Genomic DNA, 26,457 nt, shown 5'->3' on the forward strand with positions numbered 1-26,457 from the left:
AAGGTTGAAACCTTCAAAGCATTAGATGGACCTGCACTAAATTGTTGATTGGTGCATCTTTGAGAATGACTTGATGCGGAGATGTTCGTTTTTAATACTTTATTCAAAGGCTCTTCATCCTCAGACAACTGTACTTATCTTTCTTCACTCGGTTGAATAACTTAGAAAACAATAATAAAAATTTTATATTGTTTTATTTTAGAAATTTGAATTAAATCGTGAGATTTTTTTCCAATCGGAAAAAAAATAATTATCATTTTAACCTTTTCCTTATAAACACATTCGTTTTGTATTTTCGTCAGGGGAATCTTTGGCTCGAGAGCAGATACGTGCATTGTAAAGTTCAGTGTAGTTACTCCCTCGTCAGTGAGAGCTGGTTTTATCCAGCCTTGAGCTTAGAATCCACCAGCAGCATTGACAAGCTCAACAATTTGAAATATCTAAACACCAGTCTAATTGTGTGAATTATTTCTAATCTAAAAATGGTTATTTCGCAAAAATGTTTACATGTGTTTTTGATTTTAACAAATAAACTTAACAAGCAATTTTTTTCTTACACAATCCTGCATCTCGGTGCTGTCTATTTCTGGTTGCAGAGCGGCACATTAATTATTGATGATGCAACCATGATGGATGTTGTGGCATTCGAAGTTAAGTTAACGTGTCCGTTAGACATTTCTTCGAATTCATCGCAGTTGAATCGAAATTTAAGAAACCAGTGACGTTTACTGTCCGCCTTAATGCAGGCCCAGGATTCTCTTTCTTTTTGTGCATGACAAAACTTCCCGCTGCAAACCCCATCAACTGGAACCACCGAGGATAAATCCAAAATATTTGTCACAAAATCGAACCCAACGTGTTGAGATTTCTCGATGTTGCTTGGTGGGTTAACCACCTGTGCATTGCAGCCATCTTTAACTAGGACCAACGGGTTATTCATGGTAACAACAACGTTATCCTCTAGAAACGATTTCTTTTCTGGGTTCGGAACGTACACAAGTTGTCCTGGTGCGATGTTGTTTGAACATCGGAGGAGAATTTTGGTGTTGTAAGGTGTCTGGGACAACATAAGAATAACGTGTGGGGTTCCTGTAATAGCCAGCACGAAAAACCTATCAGAAGATGGTGTTTCTTTTACGGTTCCTCCAGGGCCTTTTTTGTGTACGGCTGCCAGGTCTTCCTTTTTGGCGGATTTCGATGCATGGAAATAATAGGCCTCAACAAGAAATCTTTGCGGTTTCTTCGAATTTTTATCACAAAAATCATTAAATGAAATCCTTTCAAATTTATCATTTATTGCTTTTTGTGCTTCCGCTCTAGTTATTTCTGGTTTGAAATGGGTCTTGTTGCTTTCTATAAAATAATTGAACTCAAATATTTAGTCGATAGAAAAAAATCTATATCAAAAAAATAAACAATTGTTTGGTGATATCCTATGAACAAAAAATTTTCAATGCGTGCTAAAAATGACCATTTTCTTATGAAAATGCTCATTTTTGCTTCCGTTTGTGTTTCCCACCGAGTAAAATTTGTTTCAGATTTTATTTAAAAAAGAGTATAAAATGGGTAAACTCATCAAGAAGAAAAAAAACAATACTTTAAACTTTTGCTTTTTTTTCTTTCTGAAAGTTTCGGGGTTTTCGGAGTATATTTTTTTGTTCAAGTGTGTGAAACAAATAGAAAAAAAATTGGATACTCAATTCCTCTGGCATTTCCTCAAATAATTAAAAAGACTGAATAAATCAATTGATATTACTCAAGTACGTCAAAAAGTTACAATTAATCATTATTTTTTTTGAAATTTACAATAAAAATGTTTTGTATAATAAATAAAAATAAACCCTTAAGCTTTGCCCTTAAGTCCAACGCAGAGAAGCTCATATAGTAATTTGATTATTATTAATTTAATGAAGTTCCAATTAGAATCAGTTTGTGCGAGAGAAAATTATTAATCTCGTTTTTCACAAAATAATAAGTATGTAGTTATAAATATCAAAATAAAAATAAACCTTAACGATTTGCAATGCGTCCAACGCTGAGAAGCTCTTATGTTGAAATATTAAAATATTGATAGATTGCACAAAGGAAAGCAAAACTTCAATATTTTTCATCAATTTTATTAATGTTACCACAATTGATCATTTTCAAATGGTTATAATTTTTTCAAATCATCTTTACATTTCATTTTAAACTAATTATAATCCAAATTGTCATGATTTTCATCAATAACATTCACAATATTAAAGACTTCTTCTCTGTCTTCTGCATCATATAAAGAAACCAGTTGCCCATGGTTGGTTGTTTTATGTGTACTGACTTATTCCTTCGGTTGTGGAATTTAATCGCCGAAGTTCTTCAGATAAACTTTTTTTGTTTGTGACACAAAGTAGATTCTGCTTTTGAATTTTGCAACACTGACGATAACAAAAACAAAACAGTTTTCCGTTGATGGCACACTACAGTGATTTCGCAGAAACTGCGGTGTTGCAATTTCATTATGGCCGTCCTGGTTGTTTTCCGAATTCTTCAGGGAAGTAAAGAAGTTGTACAATCGCTCTTCAGTCATATTTCTCTTGCTTTAGAGATTGCCGGATCGTATTCAATAGTTCAACTTTGTTCCCAACAAAAAACAAATCTTTCAAAAAACGAACTCTACTTAAAATAACGTATAATTGCGATATTAACCACAAGGAATTTTTTTTGCTATTTGAGAAATAGCTATTGCAAGGTATCGGAGTGTGTCCCCCATGAATTTATGTATGGTCATTGCAATATAATTGATGACTGGAAATTGAATTTTTCTGACAGTGTTACCCTTGTAGCTGAAAATGTGTCCCCCAGACTTTCTCAGTGTCACCTGAGGCCAAGATCGATATGTTGCAATCAGTATGTTCTCATTTGAGTTTGCATCCGACGATGGGCAACAAAAACGCTAACACTGTTATCTGTAAGCCTGGCACGTTTCTGGTCGCACGCAAAACTGCATCTGGATGAAGTATTAACTTTTCGTAATCGGTATTTTGATTGTTGAGGATTGATGCAACCTCAAACATTTTAAAAGTTAATTTGAAAAAATCGAATGGTATTCTTTATTAGAAATTAGTGAACCGTCATTAAAATAACAATAGAATGAACAAATCAAATTTTTGTGTCAACCTACTTGAGATGATCCGGTTTGCCATAAGTGTGATTTTCTGGGAGAGACCTCATCTAAGGCATAAACAAGCGTGTGATTCAATCCTGTCTCTGTTTTTTTATCACAGTATTCGTTGAAGCATTCTTTTTCTGCTGCACGTTTACCGAAAACTTTCATAATGAAAGGTTGATATATGGAAGTCCAATGAGGAACGAAGTTACAGTTTTCGGAAATTGTATTGACACATTTTTCAATTTCTTCTGTCTGAAGTGGACGTTTTTCAACTAATTTCGAAAGTGTTTGCCCAGCTGGATCTATCATTCGATCAAAATAATTTAAAAAATGATAGTCGAAATTAATTAAAAAAGAAGACGAAGTAAAAAATATTTTGCCCTGTTATGTTAGGTAGTTGGCAGCAGTCTCCATTTGCTATCATGGCAAGTCTACCAAAGGAAGACTCATTGTTTTTTAGTTTGCGTAGTATGTGATCCATAGCCACCCACGTCTCTGCATTGATCAAACTAGTTTCCTCAACAAAAAAGACCTGAAGTTGTGATAAAAGGGTGCGTCGCTCGTTATCATTATTTAGTTTTACCAGCGCCTGATCAGCCTGCGATAATGGATCTAAAGTGTTCACAGCAATTTTAAGTAGTTTGTGGATATGTTCGCCGTTTAAACTGTCTGCTCTACGTGACGCAAGGCTGGTTGTGTAGGAAACCAATCTGTTACATACCGTGTAGGCGAGCACTAATCCACTAACAAATGTCTTCCCTGTTCCAGGGTTTCTTATGACAAAAAAAAACATAATATATGCTCGTGTCAGAAGTAATTGTAGTATAAATTTAAAATTTTCATATGAACGAATCTTCTAGTTTCCTTAAAAACTGTAAATTTTTTCTGTTAGGTAAAGTTTTTCTGAAAATAAAACGCTTCATCGTATATAATCACTAACAAGTTTTTAGCGATTAATTAGTTTTTAGTTTAACTGTTTTTTTTCTTTTATGTTGATTGATTTTTAAACTTATCAATTGAACTAAGTTTTACCTAAAATGACTTGATGTTTTGTATGTCTCATGTTATTGAGTGTTCTTGTTATTCGAACACTGAACTTGTTATTGAGTGTTCGAATTATCTTTTTTAAAGTTGTTCGTTGTTCAATAAAAGATTCTTCACATTGGTTCAGCCCTTTTCTAAACTCTGGTCGCCAGTATTCATTAAAAATTTGTATGTCCTCTGGTAAATTTTCCAGTCCAAGTTGTCTGACACGCTCAAACATTTTAAGTTGGGTGTGGCAAAAATAATCGGGTGTTAATTTGACAGAAACGAAACAACGATAAAATTGTTCCACATTAGAAACAATTCGTATTTCTGGAGGTCTCAAATTAGATTTTGTTATATTGTCAAGATTTTCATCTCATTGTAAGGAATCGTTCAAAATTTGTCGTTGAGAGACCGTTATTTTCCTAAAATTTGGTAAATTTGGAACATGATTACGAAAATTGAATTTATTCAAGTTTTCGTTTAGTTTTGATAATCGTTTGGAAGATTTAACAAAACGCGCTCACTGGGTACATTCTGTACATGAACAAAGACCATATTAGTGAAGACATATGGTTCACCAAGCAGCCAGAAAACGCTTTCCGTAATGGACAATTTTTGGCATAACGTTTTTTGTACTTGTCTCTTATTTTTCTGTTCGTAATCTAGTAAAAATTTTACCGAGGCTAATCTCTTGTTCTGAATGCCAACATCCTGTAATCTGAAGTTTTTTCCATCCGTTCCGGCAGTTATTTTTGCATCGGCGTATTCTTCATTTTTTGTTGCATATCATGTCAAGTAATTGCAAGTAATGTCCTGTTGTAAAAAGGAGGCAAGTGCTTGATCTTGTTATGCAGAAATTTTTTGTAATAATAGTTAAAATGTGCTCTCCATTTGCTGCGGCGTACATATATTTTTCACAGGCCATTTCACCGTTTACCTGAAACCCATTTTTTTCATCTTCTTTGGCTAAATGTAAGTCAATTAATGTCACAATGTCTGGATAATTTTGCTGTATCGATAACAACCAATGATAATGACAAGAAGGATTAGCAGGTGTTCTACTGACTTTGTTGCCTTCTAAATCTTTCCTTTTTTGACAGCGATTTCCACTTTTTTCGCAATCGTGTGTATGAATTTTTATACATTCTTCATGGGTATCTTTTCATTTTCATGAATTAGCTCCAAATTTGAGTTACAAATGTTTTGAAAATCTTGAAAAATAGTCTGCTCTGAGCATTGAATTATATTATTGTCGTAACTGTTTGAATTTACCCATAAGAGAACATTGTAATGAGGCAGATTTCCTACTGTAGATTAAAACTCTGACCGACTCCAAATTTTTCCACTTTTTCTTTGAGGTTTTCCGAAGAGTGAAGAATCAAGTTTATTAAGTATTTAATACTTCTTGGCCAGCATCGCACAACCGTAGACATTTATCTACTGCTTTCAATAGTTGTGCTAAGCCAGGATGGTGTTTTTGATTGCAAGTAAGTGTTACAAAAAAATTGACGCTAGATCGCCGTAACGATGCTGATAACTGTTTAACACATCTGTCATTATCAATCAAACTGAGCGATATTTCATTGAACAACCTTAGTTTTTTGTTGCCAATAGTTAATGACTGGAGGCCTCGCTGAAAGTATTCCTTTGAATGTTTTCCAGATAGATTTAGATTTATCAAACAATCCGTCATATATTGTATGTATTTCAAATTTGATGATGTTTGGAGGCTAATATCTGTTAGTCGAGTTTGAAAATGCTGTAACAGTCCGGAAAATCCATAATGTTGGCAATCCTTATTGGAACCATAAAGGTAATAAGAAAAGCCCCAAGACTTGAACCATCAATTAATTGTTTATAAAAAAATATGACGGGAACAGCAGAACCTCTACTTGCAATAATGACAATGAAGCACTTTCTGATATATAGTGCTTTGGTTTTCTGATATATACTTTTAATCGACATTTCTTTCATTTTCTCTTTGTTCAATGTGACTTCAGCACCTGTGCAACCATCTCTTGTGCAATAAAAATACGTACTTTCGGATGGTAAGTAAATGAAAAAAAAAACAAGTTCTTGACTGAATTTGTTGGAACATTTTCTTGAGCAACAAGTTGGAAGTTGACTTGATAAAATACGTTGACACAAATTTTCTGACTTTCTATTATCTGACTTTATTTTGCTTTCTAGTTCATATGGTAAACATCTGATTCAGTATGATGAATTATATTCCAATCTGTAAACTTTTTAGCTATTTCCTGCAAAAACGTTTAAAAACGTGAACTAGTTTTTGTCCCCAGTTTTATCTTCAAATGTTTGAGAGTTTCTGCATATGCTGCTCTGGTACGATTTCATTTGATCAATTCGTTCCTATATGGTAACAATTTGTAATCTTTTTGCAAAAATGATTCTTTCGAAGATGATATTATGTTAATATCAAGTAACATAGCAAGTGATATGTGATAATCAATTGTAAAGCAAATGAACGGTAGCTTATTCAAATTGAACAAACATGGTTTATAAAGTTGGTTCCATGACATTCTACCCTATTCCAATCTACCCTGTGCTAATCTACCCTATAATATTCTATCCTACAAACCAATCTACCTTATACCAATCCACCCTATACCATTCTACCCTATAATTAAAGCAATTGAAACTTACCCTATCCTCTTGAAGAATCCGAAACAGTATATCTCCGAACAAATCAAAGAACTATTAATTGTGATCAAAGAATAATTGACGCATGTGAACAAAATATCAAAGCAACGTAAAACTTGCTTGTTCCAAATGGAAATGAGTTCAAAGCATGAACGAACAGAAATTTTGATCCAATATTGCTATAGAAATGCGTTGCGGCTATTTCTTAAACAAACAAAAGTCATATCACATCAAGTCGACATAGCTTAGCGGATAATGCATGTGTTTTAAAATTAAAAGTTCGAAAGATCAAATCACCAAGAAGTCAAATTTTGAATGAAATTCGAAAACTACTGAGGGTTTGATTAGTTGATCACAAAAGGAGGGGTAGACCCCCCAGTACCAGGCCCAGGCGGTACTGGAGGGCGGGGTGATGGAGAAGGTAAAAATTTTTTGATATTGGCCTCTATTACCTCCCAAAATATCAGACTTCTACGGCCACAGGAACCTCAAAAAGTGTACTTTTTTTAGAAATTAAATTAAATTTTTGAAAAACTCATAAAATTTGATAAAATAAACAGAGTTAGTAATGACTTAATTGCGCGAGAGAATACAAATATGTTAAAATAGAATCTTTGTTAAAATTGTTGCAAATGTTTTTCACGTTCTCATTCAATTCCCTGTACTTCTTGCGACTGGGGTTGCTGTTTCCCCCCATTGCTTTCAATATATTGAATTTTTGATTGGCAGCATCTAATTTGATTTGTTCCAGAAAGATGTGAACAGATGGGTGGTTTCCTTTAAAGAGAGTAGCAACGCCAAGATGCCAGCCTTTTACAGCATTTGTTGTCCTTATTAACCCAGCAGCTGCTTCTTCGGAATGATTCCAAAGGTTTACTGGAAAGAGAGGGTCGCGAGAATTCCTTCCGATGGTTTCGCCTTTGATGTAGGTGCGCTGGAAGTATGAGGCTACCTCATCAATTTTCTCAGTTATGCTGTCATCGAGATCAAATTTGTCAGACACTTTCGATTTCCTCAATAACCAAGTCAAAAGCAGCCTTGACCATTTCAACTGGTACAAAACTTAGAGCTGGAATTAAGCGCAACGACCAATTGAGATCGTGATTAGTTTCGTACAGTCGTTTTAGGCCCACTTCGTTTATTTTTCTGTTGAAAGCTTGACATAAATGAAAATAGCAGCCTTTCAGCAACGCTCCGGTATGATGGCTGGCGAAAGCGTTTAGTGCTGCAGGTTCAAAATCGAGGAGAATGCGGTGAGGCTCGGTGTTTTCGGTGATGGCTGATAATCCCTTCTGTCGTTTTTTGTAAATGTGCTCTGTTTTGCTTGGCAACAATGCAGAAATGCAGGGGAGATAAAATCCAGCGAGTTGAATGTGGATGGTGTAAAGTTGATAAAATTGAATAGGGCAAACTTTGAACGTTACACCGCACAGCCACACATCTCGATGCAATATCAAGCTCTGGATATTGTCGCGATCTCCAAAAATCAACACCATTTCTGGATCTTTAATGCCGCTATTGAAGACTCAAAAATCCTCGTGTTGCTTTGGTACTTCAAAATGTCTGTCGACAATGGGAGGCAATGTGGGTCTCTCATTTACCTTCTGTCGGTTGAGGGCCCGATTAATCGCCGACCGGCAGGGAAGAGCTAATCGGATGGCTTTTTCGGACACAGACTTCAGGCCGTTTGCTATTTTTATGCTGTTGACTGTTACTTGCTGAATTTTTGTGTCCTGTTTCATTTTCTGCGCGAGAAGCCTTGCATCTGAACAGCCAGGTGCTTCTTAATTGAGTATGTTAGTGACATCGGAATGTATGTTGCACTTATCAAACATTTCTCAAGCTGATCATTGAGGGGCGCGTTGTCGTGGCGTTAAAACTTATTTATTAAATCTTCCTCCATATGGTATTCTAGAGCTAAGCTTTGCATGCATTAGTTCTGAGCAGTCAAACCTTTTATGTAAGAAAACAAGATTCCAACGAAGGCAGTAAATAATCGCTTTTAACCGACATGTTTCGATAATCATGTACTCAGAGCGACCCGACACCTTTAACTCCTCCTTCTGATTCCGACATGATCCAAGTTGTTGAAAATTGACCAACTTTTACAGGCGTTGCACCTCTTAATGTGCTTGTTACGACAGCTGGCGTATCAGAATGGGGATATCAAATATTTTTAGTAGTTGGATGTCACATGTTTAATTTTGAACCATTGTCGTTTTTGAACCATTGTCGTGATTTTGAACCAAAGTCCTGTTTGCTAAGTTTCACAGCTGGTTTATTTCAATAGGAATAAACTCATCATTGACATCTAAAAAATTCGATCGATTACTCTTCATCTTTACTCTCCAATTTGATTTAAAGGATTTGAAAGTTTCATCTAGATAATTCAAAAAAATGATTGAAACCAATTTGATTACATGTTTCTACAATCTGTGTTGCGCCACAAAAACACTTTGTGGAGGGAAAAGGATACATGTTCATGGCTAGTTTGTAATGTTCAGCTTTGTATGTACTTAACAACCCTTTGAAATTAATTTCATCGTGTGTTAAATCGTTCATTACTTTGTAGGAATATTTTTTATTTAACTTATCCAGCGGAAACCATGATGGACAAGTTTGATTTGGTAATAAGCTGATTAAAGCGTGTTGAGGTAATCTTTTGTAGTCAAAAAAATACATGAATAGTACGGATGGCCACGCATTACACCATTCATCACCTTTTAATGATTAAAGCATAAATCGCAAACAGTAAATGTTTTCATTTTTAATAAGTTACCATAACGTCTTGTAATACAATCTGTAAGGCGAATAATGTTGGTGTTAAATTGATACCACTCATTAGAATGTCTTTTACATTTTGCACATTTATCAGCGTTTTTAATTAAAAAAATAGCTAGTATCGGGTTCTGAGGATACATTGAAAACGTCCAGATTTACGTGTCGTGATTTATTTGCAATTAAAACATTGAATGCTTTTTTGAGCTTCAAACGCATTGAATCTTCATTTTTTTTTCATTTTGATTTCCAGAATTATTTTTAATAATGGAATTTCTGTTTTCGTTAGTTGATTCACCGTAACTTTTTTTAAACAACTTTGACATTATAATTGTTCGTTTCTGATAGTTCTTTGCCATAATTGTCCTTGTGTTCTAAACTTATTATTGGCTCCTTGTGAGTTGTTTGATGATGGATTAGGAAATTAGGGGAAGGATTTGTAATAAAGAAGTTGTACATAAACCATGTTCGAGTAATATCAGAATAAAAAAATATATTGGTTTGAAATATAAAAGAAAATTCGGCTATTTCAATGTCACCACCCTACTCTCCGCTTTTCCACATTTTTGATGAGGTAATGTAACTTGGCTTAGTTTCATTTTGTCGGTCTGTATGTGCATTTAGTTGATCCGTGGTAAATGGAACTTTATTAAATTGGTCACATATTATATTTCTAATGTAATTTGAACTTTGCTGGGAACTTGTAAGTAGATAACTGAAAGTACTAAATAAACAATTACCATCTTTGGTAATTTGTGCTGTCTTACCTGGACTTATTTGAATAATATTTGTTGGGAGTTTCAAAAGCGTTGGTGCCAAATCCATACAAACCAAAATTGACACAAGTATCTTTTTTTTATTCGTTTTCGAATTTAGAACTTACTTCTAAGGATGTTTCCATAAAACAGCGTACCTCAAGATTCAATGAATCCTTGCTATGCTTCACGCAATACTCGGATTTTGCCGCCAGAAAGCGCTGGCTTTCCTTACATTTTCTGGGTGGGACACTCGTTTTTGTTCCAATCATCAAGTTTTGAGTTAGTCTTCAGTTCATGATCTAACCATGTTTTTATTTATTTAGCCATGTAATTGATTTTTTTAAAAATCATATTAATTGATTCAGATAAGTTAATCGCATCTGAAAGTTTTCGTTGTGTAGATATAATTATGGCCAAATTTTTTACAAACAGGTTAACTTGAAAAACATGAAATTCATTAGGATAACTACAAGTAGATTGATAACTTTTGGTTGATTTAAATTTTTTATTTCAACGAAATCATTCACACTGAATTCAATTATAGCAATTTAACAGTTTTTTTGCAATCATATTTCAAATTAAACAAATTCTTGATTGTATACTGATTATTTGTCACCATTTTTTTCTGGTTGTAACTTTGGTTTCCATTCAAAAGAAATCGTGTAACGTCCAAATTTTTCTTAACGTCAATTTCTTCGTCAGATACTAGCTGCTTCCAATGTTTTTTCCATTCACCAGCTTGAGCGAACTCTTTGTAATACACTACAAAAACTACAAAAAATTTAATTTTTTCAAGTTCAAAAAAGGAAAGTGAATCAGAGTAAACCTTCTTGAGATTTTTTTTAATTAATAATTTTAAGAACAAACATTCTATTCTCTTTTGATAAAAATTATTGTTGAATTTATTTCAAAAAAATCTGAAAATATGCTGATTAATATTTATCAATTTTCGTCTTACAAACCTTGAACAGATGTACTTATTTCTTCCGAAAACATGGCGGTATGCCATTTCTGTCAGAAGTAACCGGTCTAATTGGAAGTCGTTATTTTCCTAACACAACTGGATAGCGATATGTAACGTCGACGCAATGCCTTGCCTAAGCATTTGTTCAGTTCATATATGTTTTTACGGACATTCCTATTCAAGATACTAGTCACCAGAACAGGAACATGCAACTGAATCAATATCCGCTGTGGTGTCATTATAACCTTGAAGGCATTTGCTGCTTTCTGGAATAGTTTTTTTGGTTATTTTCTATGCAAACTCACGTCATTTCCTCACAATTGATTCAAAATGTTTCAAGGCACTGGAACGCTTTAAACCTGAAATACCATAGAAGTAGTAGTGGTCATATTTATGAACCCATATGTTATCAGGCGAATACAAAACTTCCCTCATTCGTTTCACACGTGAATCCCCGAAAAACAGTATCCTTAAATATCAATCTTCTAATTATGATTTTTAACATTTTTCAAATAAATGAAGTAATTAAAATTAAAAACTTTTCCAATGAGTCCTTTCGATCCATTTGACTCCTTGTCTTTCTAAATTATATTAACTACAAGTATTACTTAATCTTTAATACAAAATATTGTTAAACGCAATTAAAGTTACCGTAACAAAATAAAAACATTTTGCCTAACAAAAATGATAACGTTTTTTTTTTAAATTAGTTAGGATTAATTTTGAAACCATTTTTTTTCAATACGAAATGAAAAACCGATGATAGATCATAACAAAAAAGAAATGTTGAATCAAATTTTTCTATACAAAATGAAAAATCAATGATAGATCGTAACAAACAAGTAATGTGCGAGTTATTTACGTTTTGAAAAGACTCATTTTCTGCAAGTTTCAACGGGAAAGGTAGGTTTTAAATTAGATTATAATTGAATTGTACATTTCAACATTACAGCGTTCTATCAAAAAACTAAAATTAACTTTATTAGGTATCAATTTTAAATACTTTGAAAGATGGTTTTTCTTCTTCTTGAAATTGACAGTGCTTTATGAGAATCGTCATCATCCGATTATTACCATGAGATCATCATCCACATCTACATCTACACGCCTACGTTATCATCTACATCATCATCTAAATCAATATCATCATCTATATGATGTTCGTAAACCTCATCAACTTTCACGTCATCATTGTCATCTAAGTTATCATCAGTTACCTTATCATGTTTTTTACTATCATCATCTTCATTAAAATCATCACTATTTTCATTCATCAACATGAGCAGCATCTGCATCATCATTTTCTAAATCATCCTCACCATAATGATGTTCATATACATAATCAAGTTCCACATCATCATCTGCCCTATTATCATTTACATGATCTTACATTACCACCATCCTCACCATCACCACCATCATCCTCATTCTCATCCTCGTCCTCATTTTCAACCTCATCCTCATCCGCATCCTCATCAACAGCATCAACATCATCAACAGCATCAACATCACCATCATCATCATCATCGGGTTTAATACTGTTTGCATCGCTGTTTTAATAGAACTATGACAGCTTTTTTATTGAGTTTTGAGGGTTTTTATTATGAGTGTAATAATTCCAATTTGATTTGATGAATCTTATTTCTTCTAAACAATACTTAGCTAGATGCAAAACATATCGGTTTACAAATAAAATACATTGTGGGGGGAAATTTTTTTAAAACCTACTGAAAAATTCAAAATTTTTTAATTTTTATTTCTACAGCAGCAATATTCTATATATCTTAAAAAACACTCCAAAAACTAGAAGCATCGCCCTGATACGAGCAGTGTTTTTTCCTTAAACATAGTTCATTAACGAGAGAGCTTGAAAAAATTACCATTCCAAATAAATTGACCACTATCTGAAAGAATTTAATTGAAGGAAAAAAGTCAATTAAACATTTGACATACCCTTGATGATCGGAAGGGTAAACCTACATGTGATTTAGCTGTTGAAATTATTTATTGATTTGGTAATAAGCTGATTAAATCGTGTTGAGGTAATCTTTTGTAGTAAAAAAAATAAGTGAATAGTACGGATGGTCACGCATTACACCATTCATCACCTTTTAATCGCAAATAATTAAAGCATAAATCGCAAACAGTAAATGTTTTCATTTTCAATAAATTACCATAACGTCTTGTAATACAATCTGTAAGGCGAATAATGTTGATGTTCAACTGATACCACTCATTAGAATGTCTTTTACATTTTGCAAATTTATCAGCGTTTTTAATTAAAAAAATAGCTAGTATCGGGTTCTGAGGATACATTGAAAACGTCCAGATTTACGTGTCGTGATTTATTTGCAATTAAAACATTGAATGCTTTTTGCGCTTCAAACGCATTGAATCTTCATTTTTTTTATTTGGATTTCCAGAATTATTTTTAATACTTGAGTTTCTGTTTTCGTTGGTTGATTCACCGTAACTTTTTTAAACAACTTTGACATTATAATTGTTCGTTTCTGATAGTTGTTTGCCATAATTGTCCTTGTGTTCTAAACTTATTATTGGCTCCCAGTGAGTTGTTTGATGATGGATTAGGAAACTAGGGGAAGGATTTGTAATAAAGGAGTTGTACATAAACCATGTTCGAGTAATATCAGAATAAACAATTTGGTTTGAAATATAAAAGAAAATGCGGCTATTTCAATGTCACCACCCAACTCTCCGCTTTTCCACATTTTTGATGAGGTAATGTAACTTGACTTTGTTTCATTTTGTCGGTCTGTATGTGCATTTAGTTGATCGTGGTAAACGGAACTTTATTCAATTGGTCACATATTATATTTCTAAGGTAATTTGAACTTTGCTGGGAACTTGTAGGTAATTAACTGAAAGTACTAAATAAACAATTACCATCTTTGGTAATTTGTGCTGTTTTACCTGGAATCATTTGAATATTATTTGTTAGGAGTGTTTCAAAAGCGTTGGTGCCAAATCCATACAAACCAAACTTGACCAAGTAGCTTTTTTTTCATTCGTTTTCGAATTTAGAACTTACTTCTAAAGATGTTTCCGTAAAACTGCGTTCCTCCTGATTCAATGAATCCTTGCTATGCTTCACGCAATACTCGGATTTTGCCGCCACAAAGCGCTGGCACTCCTGGCATTTTCTGGGTGGGACACACCTTCCCTCTTTTTTTTCCAATCATCAAGTTTTGAGTTAGTCTTCAGTTCATGATCTAACCATGTTTTTATTTATTTAGCCATGTAATTTTTTTAAAATAATATTAATTGATTAAGATAAGTTAATCGCATCTCAAAGTTTTCGTTGTGTAGATATAATTATGGCCAAATTTATTACAAACAGGTTAACTTGAAAAACATGAAATTCATTAGGATAACTACAAGTAGATTGATAACTTTTGGTTGATTTAAATTTTTTATTTCAACGAAATCATTCACACTGAATTCAATGTTAGCAATTTAACAGTTTTTTTTGCAATCATATTTCAAATTAAACAAATTCTTGATTGTATACTGATTATTTGTCACCATTTTTTTCTGGTTGTAACTTTGGTTTCCATTCAAAAGAAATCGTGTAACGTCCAAATTTTTCTTAACGTCAATTTCTTCGTCAGATACTAGCTGCTTCCAATGTTTTTTCCATTCACCAGTTTGAGCGAACTACAAAAAATTTAATTTGTTCAAGTTCAAAAAAGGAAAGTGAATCAGAGTAAACCTTCTTGAGAATTTTTTTTAGTTAATAATTTTAAGAACAAACATTCTATTCTCTTTTGATAATAATTATTGTTGAATTTATTTCAAAAAAATCTGAAAATATGCTGATTAATATTTATCAATTTTCGTCTTACAAACCTTGAACAGATGTACTTATTTCTTCCGAAAACATGGCGGTATGCCATTTCTGTCAGATTTAACCCGTCTAATTGGAAGTCGTTTTTTTCCTAACACAACTGGATAGCGATATGTAACGTCGACGCAATGCCTTGCCTAAGCATTTGTTCAGTTCATATATGTTTTTACGGACATTCCTATTCAAGATACTAGTCACCAGAACAGGAACATGCAACTGAATCAATATCCGCTGTGGTGTCATTATAACCTTGAAGGCATTTGCTGCTTTCTGGAATAGTTTTTTTGGTTATTTTCTATGCAAACTCACGTCATTTCCTCACAATTGATTCAAAATGTTTCAAGGCACTGGAACGCTTTAAACCTGAAATACCATAGAAGTAGTAGTGGTCATATTTATGAACCCATATGTTATCAGGCGAATACAAAACTTCCCTCATTCGTTTCACACGTGAATCCCCGAAAAACAGTATCCTTAAATATCAATCTTCTAATTATGATTTTTAACATTTTTCAAATAAATGAAGTAATTAAAATTAAAAACTTTTCCAATGAGTCCTTTCGATCCATTTGACTCCTTGTCTTTCTAAATTATATTAACTACAAGTATTACTTAATCTTAAATACAAAATATTGTTAAACGCAAGTAAAGTTACGGTAACAAAACAAAAACATTTTGCTTCACCAAAATGATAATTTATGTATGTGTATACCAATTTTGTAATTATGAGAGGGAGTGCGTTGTCCCGCAAATTTTCCAAAAATGGCTTTTTAAAAAAGTTGACCAAAAAAATTCTTTTAAACGTTAAATGTTTAGGAGATGGGTGTTTAGGAGATGAGATGTTAAGAGATGGGTGTTCAGTAAATCGTTTTGCAAATTGAGGGGCCTAGAAATTGATTAAGTCGTAAACTTGTTTTGCAAAAGTTCTGCATTACTTTCTTGATAAATAAAAAAAGTGGAAAACAATCCATTTTAAAGTTTGTTAAAGCAATGATTAACAAAACGTAATTTCATGTTGAATGACTTTTTTTTGCTTTTAATTTTGATCTTTTGTTTAAAAAGTCTTCTTCAGTTTTATTTTTGTTTTCATTGATGTTTTTTCGTGTGCGTTGTCAAACACGTCAAACATCGATATTTAAGCACTCTGGGATGTGGCAAATTATCAACAATCAATCATTTTAGTAATCCACACTTAATTTGAAAAAATTTTGCGAAAAAACCTACTATTTTGGACAGTTACTTACAAGTTTTAGCAGAAATTCACTCCTCACTTTCCTCGGTTCCCCCTCTTTTAAAACTCTATTCACTCCTCACTTTCCTCGTTACATTTTAAAACAATTTCTATGACTTAACACCGTTTTAATCCAAAATGAAAAGAAAACTTAGTTCAAAGGGGATTTCAGTAAACATCAAAGAATTAAACGAGAGAAATTTTTGCCATTTAAAGCAAAACAAATTCGTTTTGCCTAATTTGCGTAAGTTTTGAACAGAAATGACCTTGCAAATGATTTCATTGAAACGTTTTAAACCATAATGAAATGGCCTTGCCAATACTTTCAATGAATCATTCGAAAATGAACCAAAAACAAGCAATAACTCAATAAACTTCAAAAGCCCGCAAATAGTTAGACGTCTTTTGACTAATATGGCCTAATTTTCTGGACATTTTCAGCCAGTAAAGAAAATTAAAAAAGGTTTAACCAATGCTAAAAGCCTAAAATCAATATTTTTTAGAATCATTCTCGAACTTAAACTTATGACCTGACCGCTTTGTCAGCTTTTTTTGAACTGTTGGCACATAAGCGCAAAGCTAAAGGGTTTGCCAGTCCGTAGTCCCAATCTAGGATCCCGAAAATAAGGGCGATTGTCCTGGGGTTAATTTGCTAAGGCACGAGTCAAATTCTTGTGTTTAGTTACGTTTCCGAGAGTGTGCAAGGAAACGTTTTTCAAAAAAACTGACAAAAATTTCAGTAGTATTAAAATTTTCAATGGCTTAACACCAACTAGATAATGCTCTGAAAAAGTACAGATCAGTTTTGTCTTTGTAAACGGATATTATGTTTTGTACTCTTTCGTTTAAAACTCGATACTTTTTCTTTTTTGTGAATTTATGGCCACTCGATGCATCAAAAAAGTTGAGTTTTTGCACGGAAACGTCTTTTCGCAGGCTGCCCACTACTTTCCACATATTTGGGTGGGCTCCGCTGAAATAAGAGTGAATCCCGAAATGCCATCCCTCGACAGCATTTGTTGTTCGAGCAATCCCACTCACGGCCGCATCTCGCTGGTTCCAAAGTGAGGGTGGGAATAAAACTTCACGATTTGGCACCAAGGTTTTTATATAAGTAGAGCCGAAGTACACACACAACCCGTCAATTTTCTCAATTTTCTCGGATTCTAAACAGTTTTTGTCACCTACGTTCTGAAATTCCTGAACGATCATGTCATAGGAATCGCCGATCTTTTCTTTTTTTTCGAATGCAAGAGATGGTAGCATTTTAAAAGCCAGCGCTAAAGCGTGATTCGTTTCGTAGGTCACTTTCAGACCCGATTCATTAATTTTTCTCATGTAACTCTGGGAGAGATGGAAAAAACAACCCGGTAAATGTTTTTTGGAAGGACTGAAGAGCAGCTTGCTCGAAATCTAACAAATTTTTTTCAGGCCGGCAGTTGCGTGCTAAACCAATAGTTAGACGTCCTTTGACTATTATGTTCTAATTTTCTGGACTTTTTCAGCCAGTAAAGAAATTTAAAAAAGGTTCAACTAATGCCAAAAGCCTAAAATCAATACTCTTTAGAATCATTCTCGAACTTAAACTTTTGACCTGATCGCTTTGTCAGCTGTTTTTGAACAGCTGGCACATAAGCGCAAAGCTAAAGGGTTTGCCAGCCCGTAGTCCCAACCTAGGATCCCAAAAATAAGGGCGATTGTCCTGGGGTTAAATTGCTAAGGCACGAGTCAAGTTCTTGCGTTTAGTTACGTTTCCGGGAGTGTGCAAGGAAACGTTTTTCAAAAAAAGCTGACAAAAATTTCAGCAGGATTAAAATTTGTATTTTTAATAATACGAAAGAATAAACAAAAATGAGACAAAATTTTCAATGGTTTAACCCAAACTAGACAATGCTCTGAAAAAGTACAGATCAGTTTTGTCTTCGTAAACGGACATTATGTTTTGTACTCTTTCATTTAAAACTCGATACTTTTTCTTTTTTGTGAATTTATGGCCACTCGATGCATCAAAAAAGTTGAGTTTTGCACGGAAGCGTCTTTTCGCAGGCTGCCCACTACTTTCCTTATATTTGGGTGGGCTCCGCTGAAATAAGAGTGAATCCCGCCGAAATGCCATCCCTCGACAGCATTTGTTGTTCGAGCAATCCCACTCACGGCCGCATCTCGCTGGTTCCAAAGGTAGGGTGGGAATAAAACTTCACGATTTGGCACCAAGGTTTTTATATAAGTAGAGCCGAAGTACACACACAACCCGTCAATTTTCTCAATTTTCTCGGATTTTAAACACTTTTTGTCACATACATTCTTAATTTCCTGAAGGATCATGTCATAGGAATCGCCGATCTTTTCTTTTTTTTCGAATGCAAGGGATGTTAGCATTTTTGAAGCCAGCGCTGAATCGTGATTCGTTTCGTAGGTCACTTTCAGAACCAATTCATTAATTTTTCTCATGTAACTCTGGGAGAGATGGAAAAAACCACCCGATAAATGTGCTTCGGGGAATGTTTTTTGGAAGGACTGACGAGACTGAACATTTTTGGAGTACTTTTGAAAGTTCCATCGGCTAACTCAGTATTTCGGGTCGCCGCACAAAATGATTCGCTCATGATCATTTGATCCACTGTCATACCGGATAAAGTTTTCAAAAGTTTCAAGGATCTCGAAATTTCGGGCAACGGGGATGGGCGGCATATTTACATCTAGCTGCTTACGAGTGCGCGCAGCCGTTCGGATCAGTTTGTCTTTACTTGGGAGGGCAAACTGAGTGGCCAAATTGTTTGTAACTGGCAAAACCGCACTGGCAACTGCAACAGTCGGGGTGAATCTCTCGATGAGATCTTTTATATACTTTATGACATTTCGGTCCTCCGATTTTCCCCTTGAAATGTCATGGTTATGCTCTCCACGCGTCTCTATTGATTCGTTATTTTCAGTAATGGCATTTGCTCGACATTTATGTGTTTGATATTTTGAGCAAATCCAGTTTTCGGTAAACTTATTTTTTCGCTTGAAATAAAATTAGTGGCCGGACGCTGTAAGAATTGGCTTGTTTTTAAATGAAACTATGATTTCGAAAGAAGAAACATTCATATTGTGTTTATTCTGTTAGCGTTTGTTTATCATTTGAGTAAAGTATAAAGTGATTGTCAGTATTTAATTTTTGTCAGAATTTTACGTCAAATTGTTATGAATTGACACAAGCAGCTTTTTTTAAATTATCATAATGGTTTAGCGAAAAGTCTAATTGAAAATAAATTACAAACTTGTTAGTAAGAGTCTTAAGTAATTTACGAAGCCTCCTTTTAGCCTGTATAACTAAGATAAACCAAGTTTTTCATTATGGTGCGTGCGTTAATTGCAGGATTAACTTTGGTGTGATAAGAGTTCAGCCTTAAGCATAAGAGATAAAGCATTAGTTTTTATTAGTGAAATGACTAGGTGTTAAAATGTACTGTGTTAAACTGGAAAATAGGAGTTATATTGTTGTCGATTTAAATTGTTTAGTATTGAAATGACTAAGTGTTAAAATGTACGGCGTTAAATTGTATGTCATTAAATTATAGGACACCCAATAAGAGTTAAGCATTAAGCATAAGAGATAAGCATTAATGTTAATAGTGAAATGACTAGGTGTTAAAATGTACTGTGCTTAACTGGAAAATAGGAGTTATATTGTTTTCGATTTAAGTTGATTAGTGGTGAAATGACTAACGGTGTTAAATTGTATGTCATTAGATTGTAGCAAGCCTCTTCACTGCATCTTTCAAAGTACACTATCTCCGAAGCACAATTTCCAAAGCACACTCATCAAAATCGCCCAAGTACGTTTCTGACCACACTTGAATCCTGTACAAAGGCCTCCAAAAATCTCGATAACTGTGATTAGGCCTCCGAAAATCGCGAAACCTGTAAAAAGGGTGCATAGACATTTGTGTCCCAGACATTTGTGTCCTTGACAAAACAGTCTGAAATTGTGAAATTGTACCAGACATTTATGTCCCAGACAAAATTGTCCCAAACTGTTTTGCGAAATTTCTTTGATTTGACCTTGTGATCTTTAATGCTTTGTTCTTTTTTGGTCGTTCTTTAATTAGATTCTATGCGTACCAATTAGCCATAGAACAGTCAACGTGAGACAAAACTTTCAAGAACAGGTTGAAATTTAAAAGCGCATTTGGCCGAGCGATGAAGTCATAAGTTTCAGGTCAAAAGGTCTGAAGTTCAAATCTCGGGTCTGACAAAATTTTTTCGTAATTTAGTCAATATTTGAAATTAAAAAATCCAAAATTGGGTAAACTAGGGCAAAGTTGAAATGGGTTGACTTGATTGAGCCAAAAGGGAAGAGGATGGCAAAAGCTTGATTATATCGCACCAATCATCAGCGCCACTGAGAATGTCGAGTCCCGGAAGAGTGTTGAAAACTATTATTCGCTTGGTATCATTAGGTCCAGAGTCTAAATGATTTGAGTCCTGAGTGAATTTTGTCTCTATTATGCTGCACAAAGTAATTTCTGGTCTAATTGCTCAGTTTCGTGGTCTTATCGATTTAATCCTCCCTAATGAGAGCTTATCAAATTAATCCGGTCATTAACTAGTGTGGCATTAGCCCGGACAGTTTTGGGACAATTTTGTCTGTGAACCAAACGTCTTGGACATTTTTTGCATTGTGGACTGTTTTTGCCGGAACATAAATGTCTGGGACACAAATGTCCTGACACGGTAAAAAGAAAGGCCTCTAAAAATCTGGATACTTGTGAAAAGGTTTCCGAAATTGCGACGCCTGTATGTCTCAATTTGCGTCGGAACACCACACCTGAACCTGTCTTTTTCCAGATGAAGTCACCTTCGGTCTTGTCTTATTTCTATGTAACATTCGCCCAAATACTACACAGCAACGGAGCGTAGAAAAAGTACCTATTAACGACTGGCAGGCGTCAGTTACCTTAATCCTACTCGTTTTTCACCGTCTCGACCTTGCCAGTTGATTTTCTGGTCTGTTTAGGGCAAAGTAAAAAGTTACCATTTTTAGGCCATCAGTCAAACGACTTTTGATCAGCTTTCGTTTACATGCGAACACAACCACATAGCTGAGTCTCGGATCCTCAGACTACATGATTGTCATTAAAAACACGGCTCAAACAACCTATTTTAACATATTTTTGTGTGACAGTTCTATATTAAATCCATTGGAGATGGATTGACCCTTTCCTCTTTTTAGCTACTCATGTTCTGAAATATCAAACAATAACGGTGTTAATTAAGATCTATGACATTACAGCAGCTATACAGTCAGTCTATACAGTCCCTTCACATAGAACAGTCTCTGGGGGACCAAGCCTCCGCTCCCGTAATATTCCTGAGATAACGCTCTTATCTCTTATAATTCGTGTCCCGGGAGGGTTCCGTGGTGTATTTCTTCCCCCACTGAAGCCTCCTTCTCCACCAATATCTGTTAACAAGTGTCTTATCGTGCGTTGTTGCCACGATAAGAGGCTTCGTGTTTTCAGTCTCTGGTACGACTGTTTTTCACAATATCCGTCGTTGTTCTCATTTTCGTCACTTTTTGGCTCAAAATGGCCGTCTTTTTCTATTTCTCAGAAATGTTCACTCTTCAATCGAAATTTTAAAAATAAAAATTCTAGAACATTCTGACCCTCCTTCGCAACACTTTTTCGTTCATAAGGCCTTTAGTCGTTCTTTTTTACGTCGCCGGAAGGTTGTGCTGTGTCATCTGGCAGAATGGCACATACTCCCCGGACAAGTCTCCATCAATGTCCCCATTGATCGCATAACACCGGGTTATCGTCAAGTAGTTATCCAGTTTTCTGTAATCAATCTTACAAATCGCATAAGAAAATGAAATTTATCTACCCCACCTCAACTCACTACGTGTTCACAAATGGCATCGTACTACATCTCACTGCCTTTCAACATTTTCAAAAAATTTGCACCATGAGGAGTGTCCTAGATAAAATTTCTTTTCTGACTACTTACGTCGTCTTGCCATAAAACTTCTTTTTGCTCTTTGTGATTAAAAAGTGGGACGTGGCACGGCCACGCACCCGTTAAAATTAACTTAACTTCACTCACCAAGTATAATCAGTTATTTATGCGGTCCTTTCAATATTAAAACTAAGAAACTCTGTGGCTAGGAAAGTTATTGAGTTACCCACCCTTCTCGAGCGAGTTTACTCAAACTTACCATGTGACCACACAGTGAATTTGTGTCTTACACAGGTTAAAAACTTCAGTCGTGAATAAATAGGTAAATATACTCACCTAGGTTCCTCATACACATACATAAATAGCCACAACTAAAATCAACAATTTCAACAATTTTAACAATTGCAACATTATAGTTTGGTCTGACCAAACTAGATCAAAACAAAAAGGTTCACAAGTTCAATAATCAAAACTTGGTTGATTGGTTTAAGTTTTAGCACACAAATACAATCAAGTTTTCTCTCCTTCTCTTCTCTTCTTTGGTCATCTTCACTCCATCACTTCTCCATCCTGATCTTCGCTGTCTTCCAACACTTTCTCCAGCATGTCCATGGAGTTGCGGGCCGTGCCCCAACTCTCCTGTTCCAACAGCCTCGGTTTGCAGCAAGGTAGCAAGTCCACATTCACCTTCTGCTCCCGGTTCCTGCAAAAGCTGTTGTGAAGACATAGGCTCACGTTTCGTTCTAGGTCAGCTCTTAAGACCTCTTTCTTCTCATCTTCAGTAACACAAGGCGCTCCAGCTACCCGCTTCACCGCTGTGGTGACCGCGTTTCTGTGCGTCAAGAAAGCTCTCTTATAGGCTCCTGGTCCTATATCTAGCTGGAAAGATTGATAGGCTTCCGTGTTCCTCGACATGTGACGCTTCGCGCGTTCATACATCCATGATGTCATCACTGCACGGAACCAAGGCATTAATCTTTGCCTTGACCATATCCTTTCAATGGCTTTAGGTATCCTCAGAACCTTGCAGGTGGTTCTGAAAAGATCCAACTCATGACTCTTCTTCACGTTGCTCAGCTGCTCAGGAGTCGGCACGGCCGTCTCCTGCTGACTTGTGTCCGCGTTAGCCTCCAGCCATCTCACTGCTAGCATGGCGCTAACCACCACGATTGACACTTGTTGATTCTGATCGGGCAATCCCGTGGAGTACAACTCCTCCACGTCCCATACTAGGATCAGATTCCCGCGTTTGGGGTACCACAACGTCTGCGCCAAGCAGTGGCAAGGATACTCCCCATGGGTTCTCACTATGTTCCTTCGGGTCCGATACCCTGAGGCTCCCAGCAACGGTTCCACTTCCATCAGAATTCTATGTAAATCGTCTTTTTCTTCTATTGTGGGGAATTCAGTGGGTAAGGCTCCACTCGCTTTCTGTTTCTCGAACTCACTCACATTGCCTTCGTTCAGTCTCATGAACTCTTCACCCACAACGTCTTGCAACTCGCTTTCGGATCTCTTCGGGACTGCCCGAAAGATCTTTGCCAACAAGTCATATGACCTTTCCGACATTCTGGCCAACCTCACGCACTTTGGCACCGAGAAAAGTTGGTCAACCAACACTTGTTGCGTCCTCGCATCCATTACCGCCATGTGCGTAGGATACTTGCTATTACAGTATGGCGCGGAGCTTGAACCCACCATATATTTTGAACCAGTAGGCCTGTGATAGGCTTCACTATCCTTCAGATTCATTTCATTTTCTAGAGCTTCTCGCCAGCCCCCAATCTTCTGCTCTGTCTGTAACGCTCCAGGGAATATCTCCACGCTGAGGGACGTCACTAGCTCATGGGCACGCTCTAGGCGCTCAAGCGATTCTATCGAACTCGTCATGCTACAAAATCCCAAGGCTGTGATCAAGTTTACGTCTGTCACCCCATGGCAGTCTGCGACCAACTTCATGGCACTCTTATCTGACATGCTCAATCTTCCGTACAATCGTGCCAGTTGTCGATGCTGCTCGCTCAGCGTAATCAGGCAGTGTCCCAAGTTGCAAACATGCCCTTCCATCCTACTTTGTTGAGCCAAGCATGTGCCTTGCTTCAACCAATCGCTCGATGGACTTTCCTCAGGCAGCTCCGTGGATGGATTGCTCTTCCGCTTCGTCGACTTCATGGCCAGCAGATGGTGTATCATGGCCAGATCATGTATACTCGCGTCATCATCTAGGTCTAACGTGATATCCGCAGTCATGTCCCAGATTAAACCGGCATTAGGATGAGGGCACCAAGAAGGCTTCATGAGTTCCCACATCGTCACTAGACTGGTTTTCAAGGGACCGTCCCAAGAACCACAATCAAAACTCACTTGCCCCTTTAGCTCGGGAACCGAGGGTTCGACCACTCGTTCTTCCAAAATAATTCCCAGCTTGGGTTGTTCCACCATCAGCATTCCAGTTTCTTTAATACGTTCGACCCAGAAATTGAGTACTATGACTTGCTCATAGTCAAAGTACGCTTCCCTGGCTTCTTCATTCACGAAGGGATTATACGCCATCCCCGGTATGCCAGACACATATTGGAACGACTTCAGTTTCCCTAGTGTTGCAAACTCTTTTTGTCCTCTGACCGCTTCAATCAACTCTCGGCTCACTTTCAATTCTTTGTTGGAATATCTTCTCACCTCTTCCAACTTGCGATAGCTTTCCATATCACTCGACTCCTTGCTTGGCACAGTCATTGGCATGTCCTGATTTAGTTCCAGGAGTGCCCTAAGGAAGTTCCTTTCACAATCAACTCCCTTTTGCCGAATGATCTTTATGCATTCTCCCAAAACAGGAGTGGGGATACGATCCACCACGAACCTGACAAAGCAAAGGGCATCCTTACGCTTAGCCCATGCTATCGCAGAATCGTCTTTCGAAATCAACGCTCGCAGAGCTTCCATCAACTCCAGTTCCTGTTCCCGTGATTTCGAATCATTACTGGCTTCATACTCCGCTCTCTTGATGCCCATCAAGCACCAAGCCAACCGTACTTGCAGATCAGTTCTCACGCAAGGATGAGCCAGGTATGCCGCCACCGTAGCAGGTGCATGCATCGCCTCGTCGAAGTATCTCTGGAGGGCCGCCCTCCAGGAGATTTCTAGCAATTTTTCCAGTCCGACTTCGTTCGCTTCAGAGGACATTACCGTTCCGTATTCTTTTCGATTCAAGTTCGAATTCTCCGTGAGCTCTTTCAGATATTCCTGCATGACTCGCTTCTCGCTCCAAGCCATCAGGTGCCCTCTCGCGGAGTTCCTCGCTTTCAACATCTCCACATAACCCCCTGCCGGATCTCCCATGTGGACCGATTCCGGCACAGTTATTCGACTGTACTCGACCACGTCGAGTTGTCCTTCCAGTTTCAACTTGGCCATGTTGATTCGCGAGGGTCTATAATCTTCAAGTCCTCCAGATCCACATTGACTGAGGATTTCCATTTCTAACTTAGTGTCTGCCAGGGTTCGCGCCGTCTTCTTCGATCTCGTGGCGGTTATGGTCAGACCTGCCAAGAGCATAGGGGGTATCAGGTTTTCTTTTTCTCCCCCGGCTAGTGTCGCACCATCTCCTTGCCCGCTCTCGCCTGAACGACCCGCACTAATCAGAGAGGTCACCACTGCCTTGGCTTTTGACTTCACCACCCTCTGGTTTACGACTCGACTCCCTGACTTTCCTTTCAGTCTCTTCGGCCCTTTTCTGGCTCGTCTAACAAGTAATTTCTTTGTGCCCTGCTGATCATCGGCACTGTCTTCTGTAACTGACTCGGTCAGAACATCCGACTCCATGGAGTTCACTATTTTCTCCAGGACCTCACGCATGATGGGTTGATTCAATCCCACCTTCATTATGGACTGTGTCCCATATCGTCGTATCACGTCCCATGATTTTTCCATGAAGTTCACTCGGCTCCAGGTTGCTCCTGTCTTGCCTTCCAGTTCCATTTGATATCTTTCCCATTCCTCTTCTGGCAACGTACTGAGGAATGATATCTTCATTGACTCCTCGATTTTCCTCCTCCTCGGTGATTCATGAAGCAGTCTCTG

At 36.5% G+C, this 26,457-nt stretch overlaps 2 protein-coding genes across 4 annotated transcripts in view; one reads left to right on the top strand and one right to left on the bottom strand.

Annotated features, from left to right (window-relative positions):
- Positions 1 to 26,199, bottom strand: part of LOC134846580 (uncharacterized) — a 34,583-nt gene extending 8,384 nt beyond the window's left edge. Inside the window, exons 1-5 of the mRNA XM_063863964.1 lie at positions 25,862 to 26,199; positions 25,057 to 25,156; positions 22,714 to 22,748; positions 12,729 to 12,888; positions 12,451 to 12,642 (exon numbers count right to left, since the gene is read on the bottom strand). Of these exons, the coding sequence (XP_063720034.1) occupies positions 12,451 to 12,642; positions 12,729 to 12,888; positions 22,714 to 22,748; positions 25,057 to 25,156; positions 25,862 to 26,199 (825 nt within the window). The remainder of the gene's footprint in view (positions 1 to 12,450; positions 12,643 to 12,728; positions 12,889 to 22,713; positions 22,749 to 25,056; positions 25,157 to 25,861) is intronic.
- The window catches only part of LOC134845584 (uncharacterized), a 482,353-nt gene that overhangs the window by 100,522 nt on the left and 355,374 nt on the right, over positions 1 to 26,457 (top strand). The gene's annotated exons all lie outside the window — the stretch shown is intronic.

This window comes from Symsagittifera roscoffensis, chromosome 5, assembly GCF_963678635.1.
Source record: "Symsagittifera roscoffensis chromosome 5, txSymRosc1.1, whole genome shotgun sequence".
Lineage (NCBI taxonomy): Eukaryota > Metazoa > Xenacoelomorpha > Acoela > Convolutidae > Symsagittifera > Symsagittifera roscoffensis.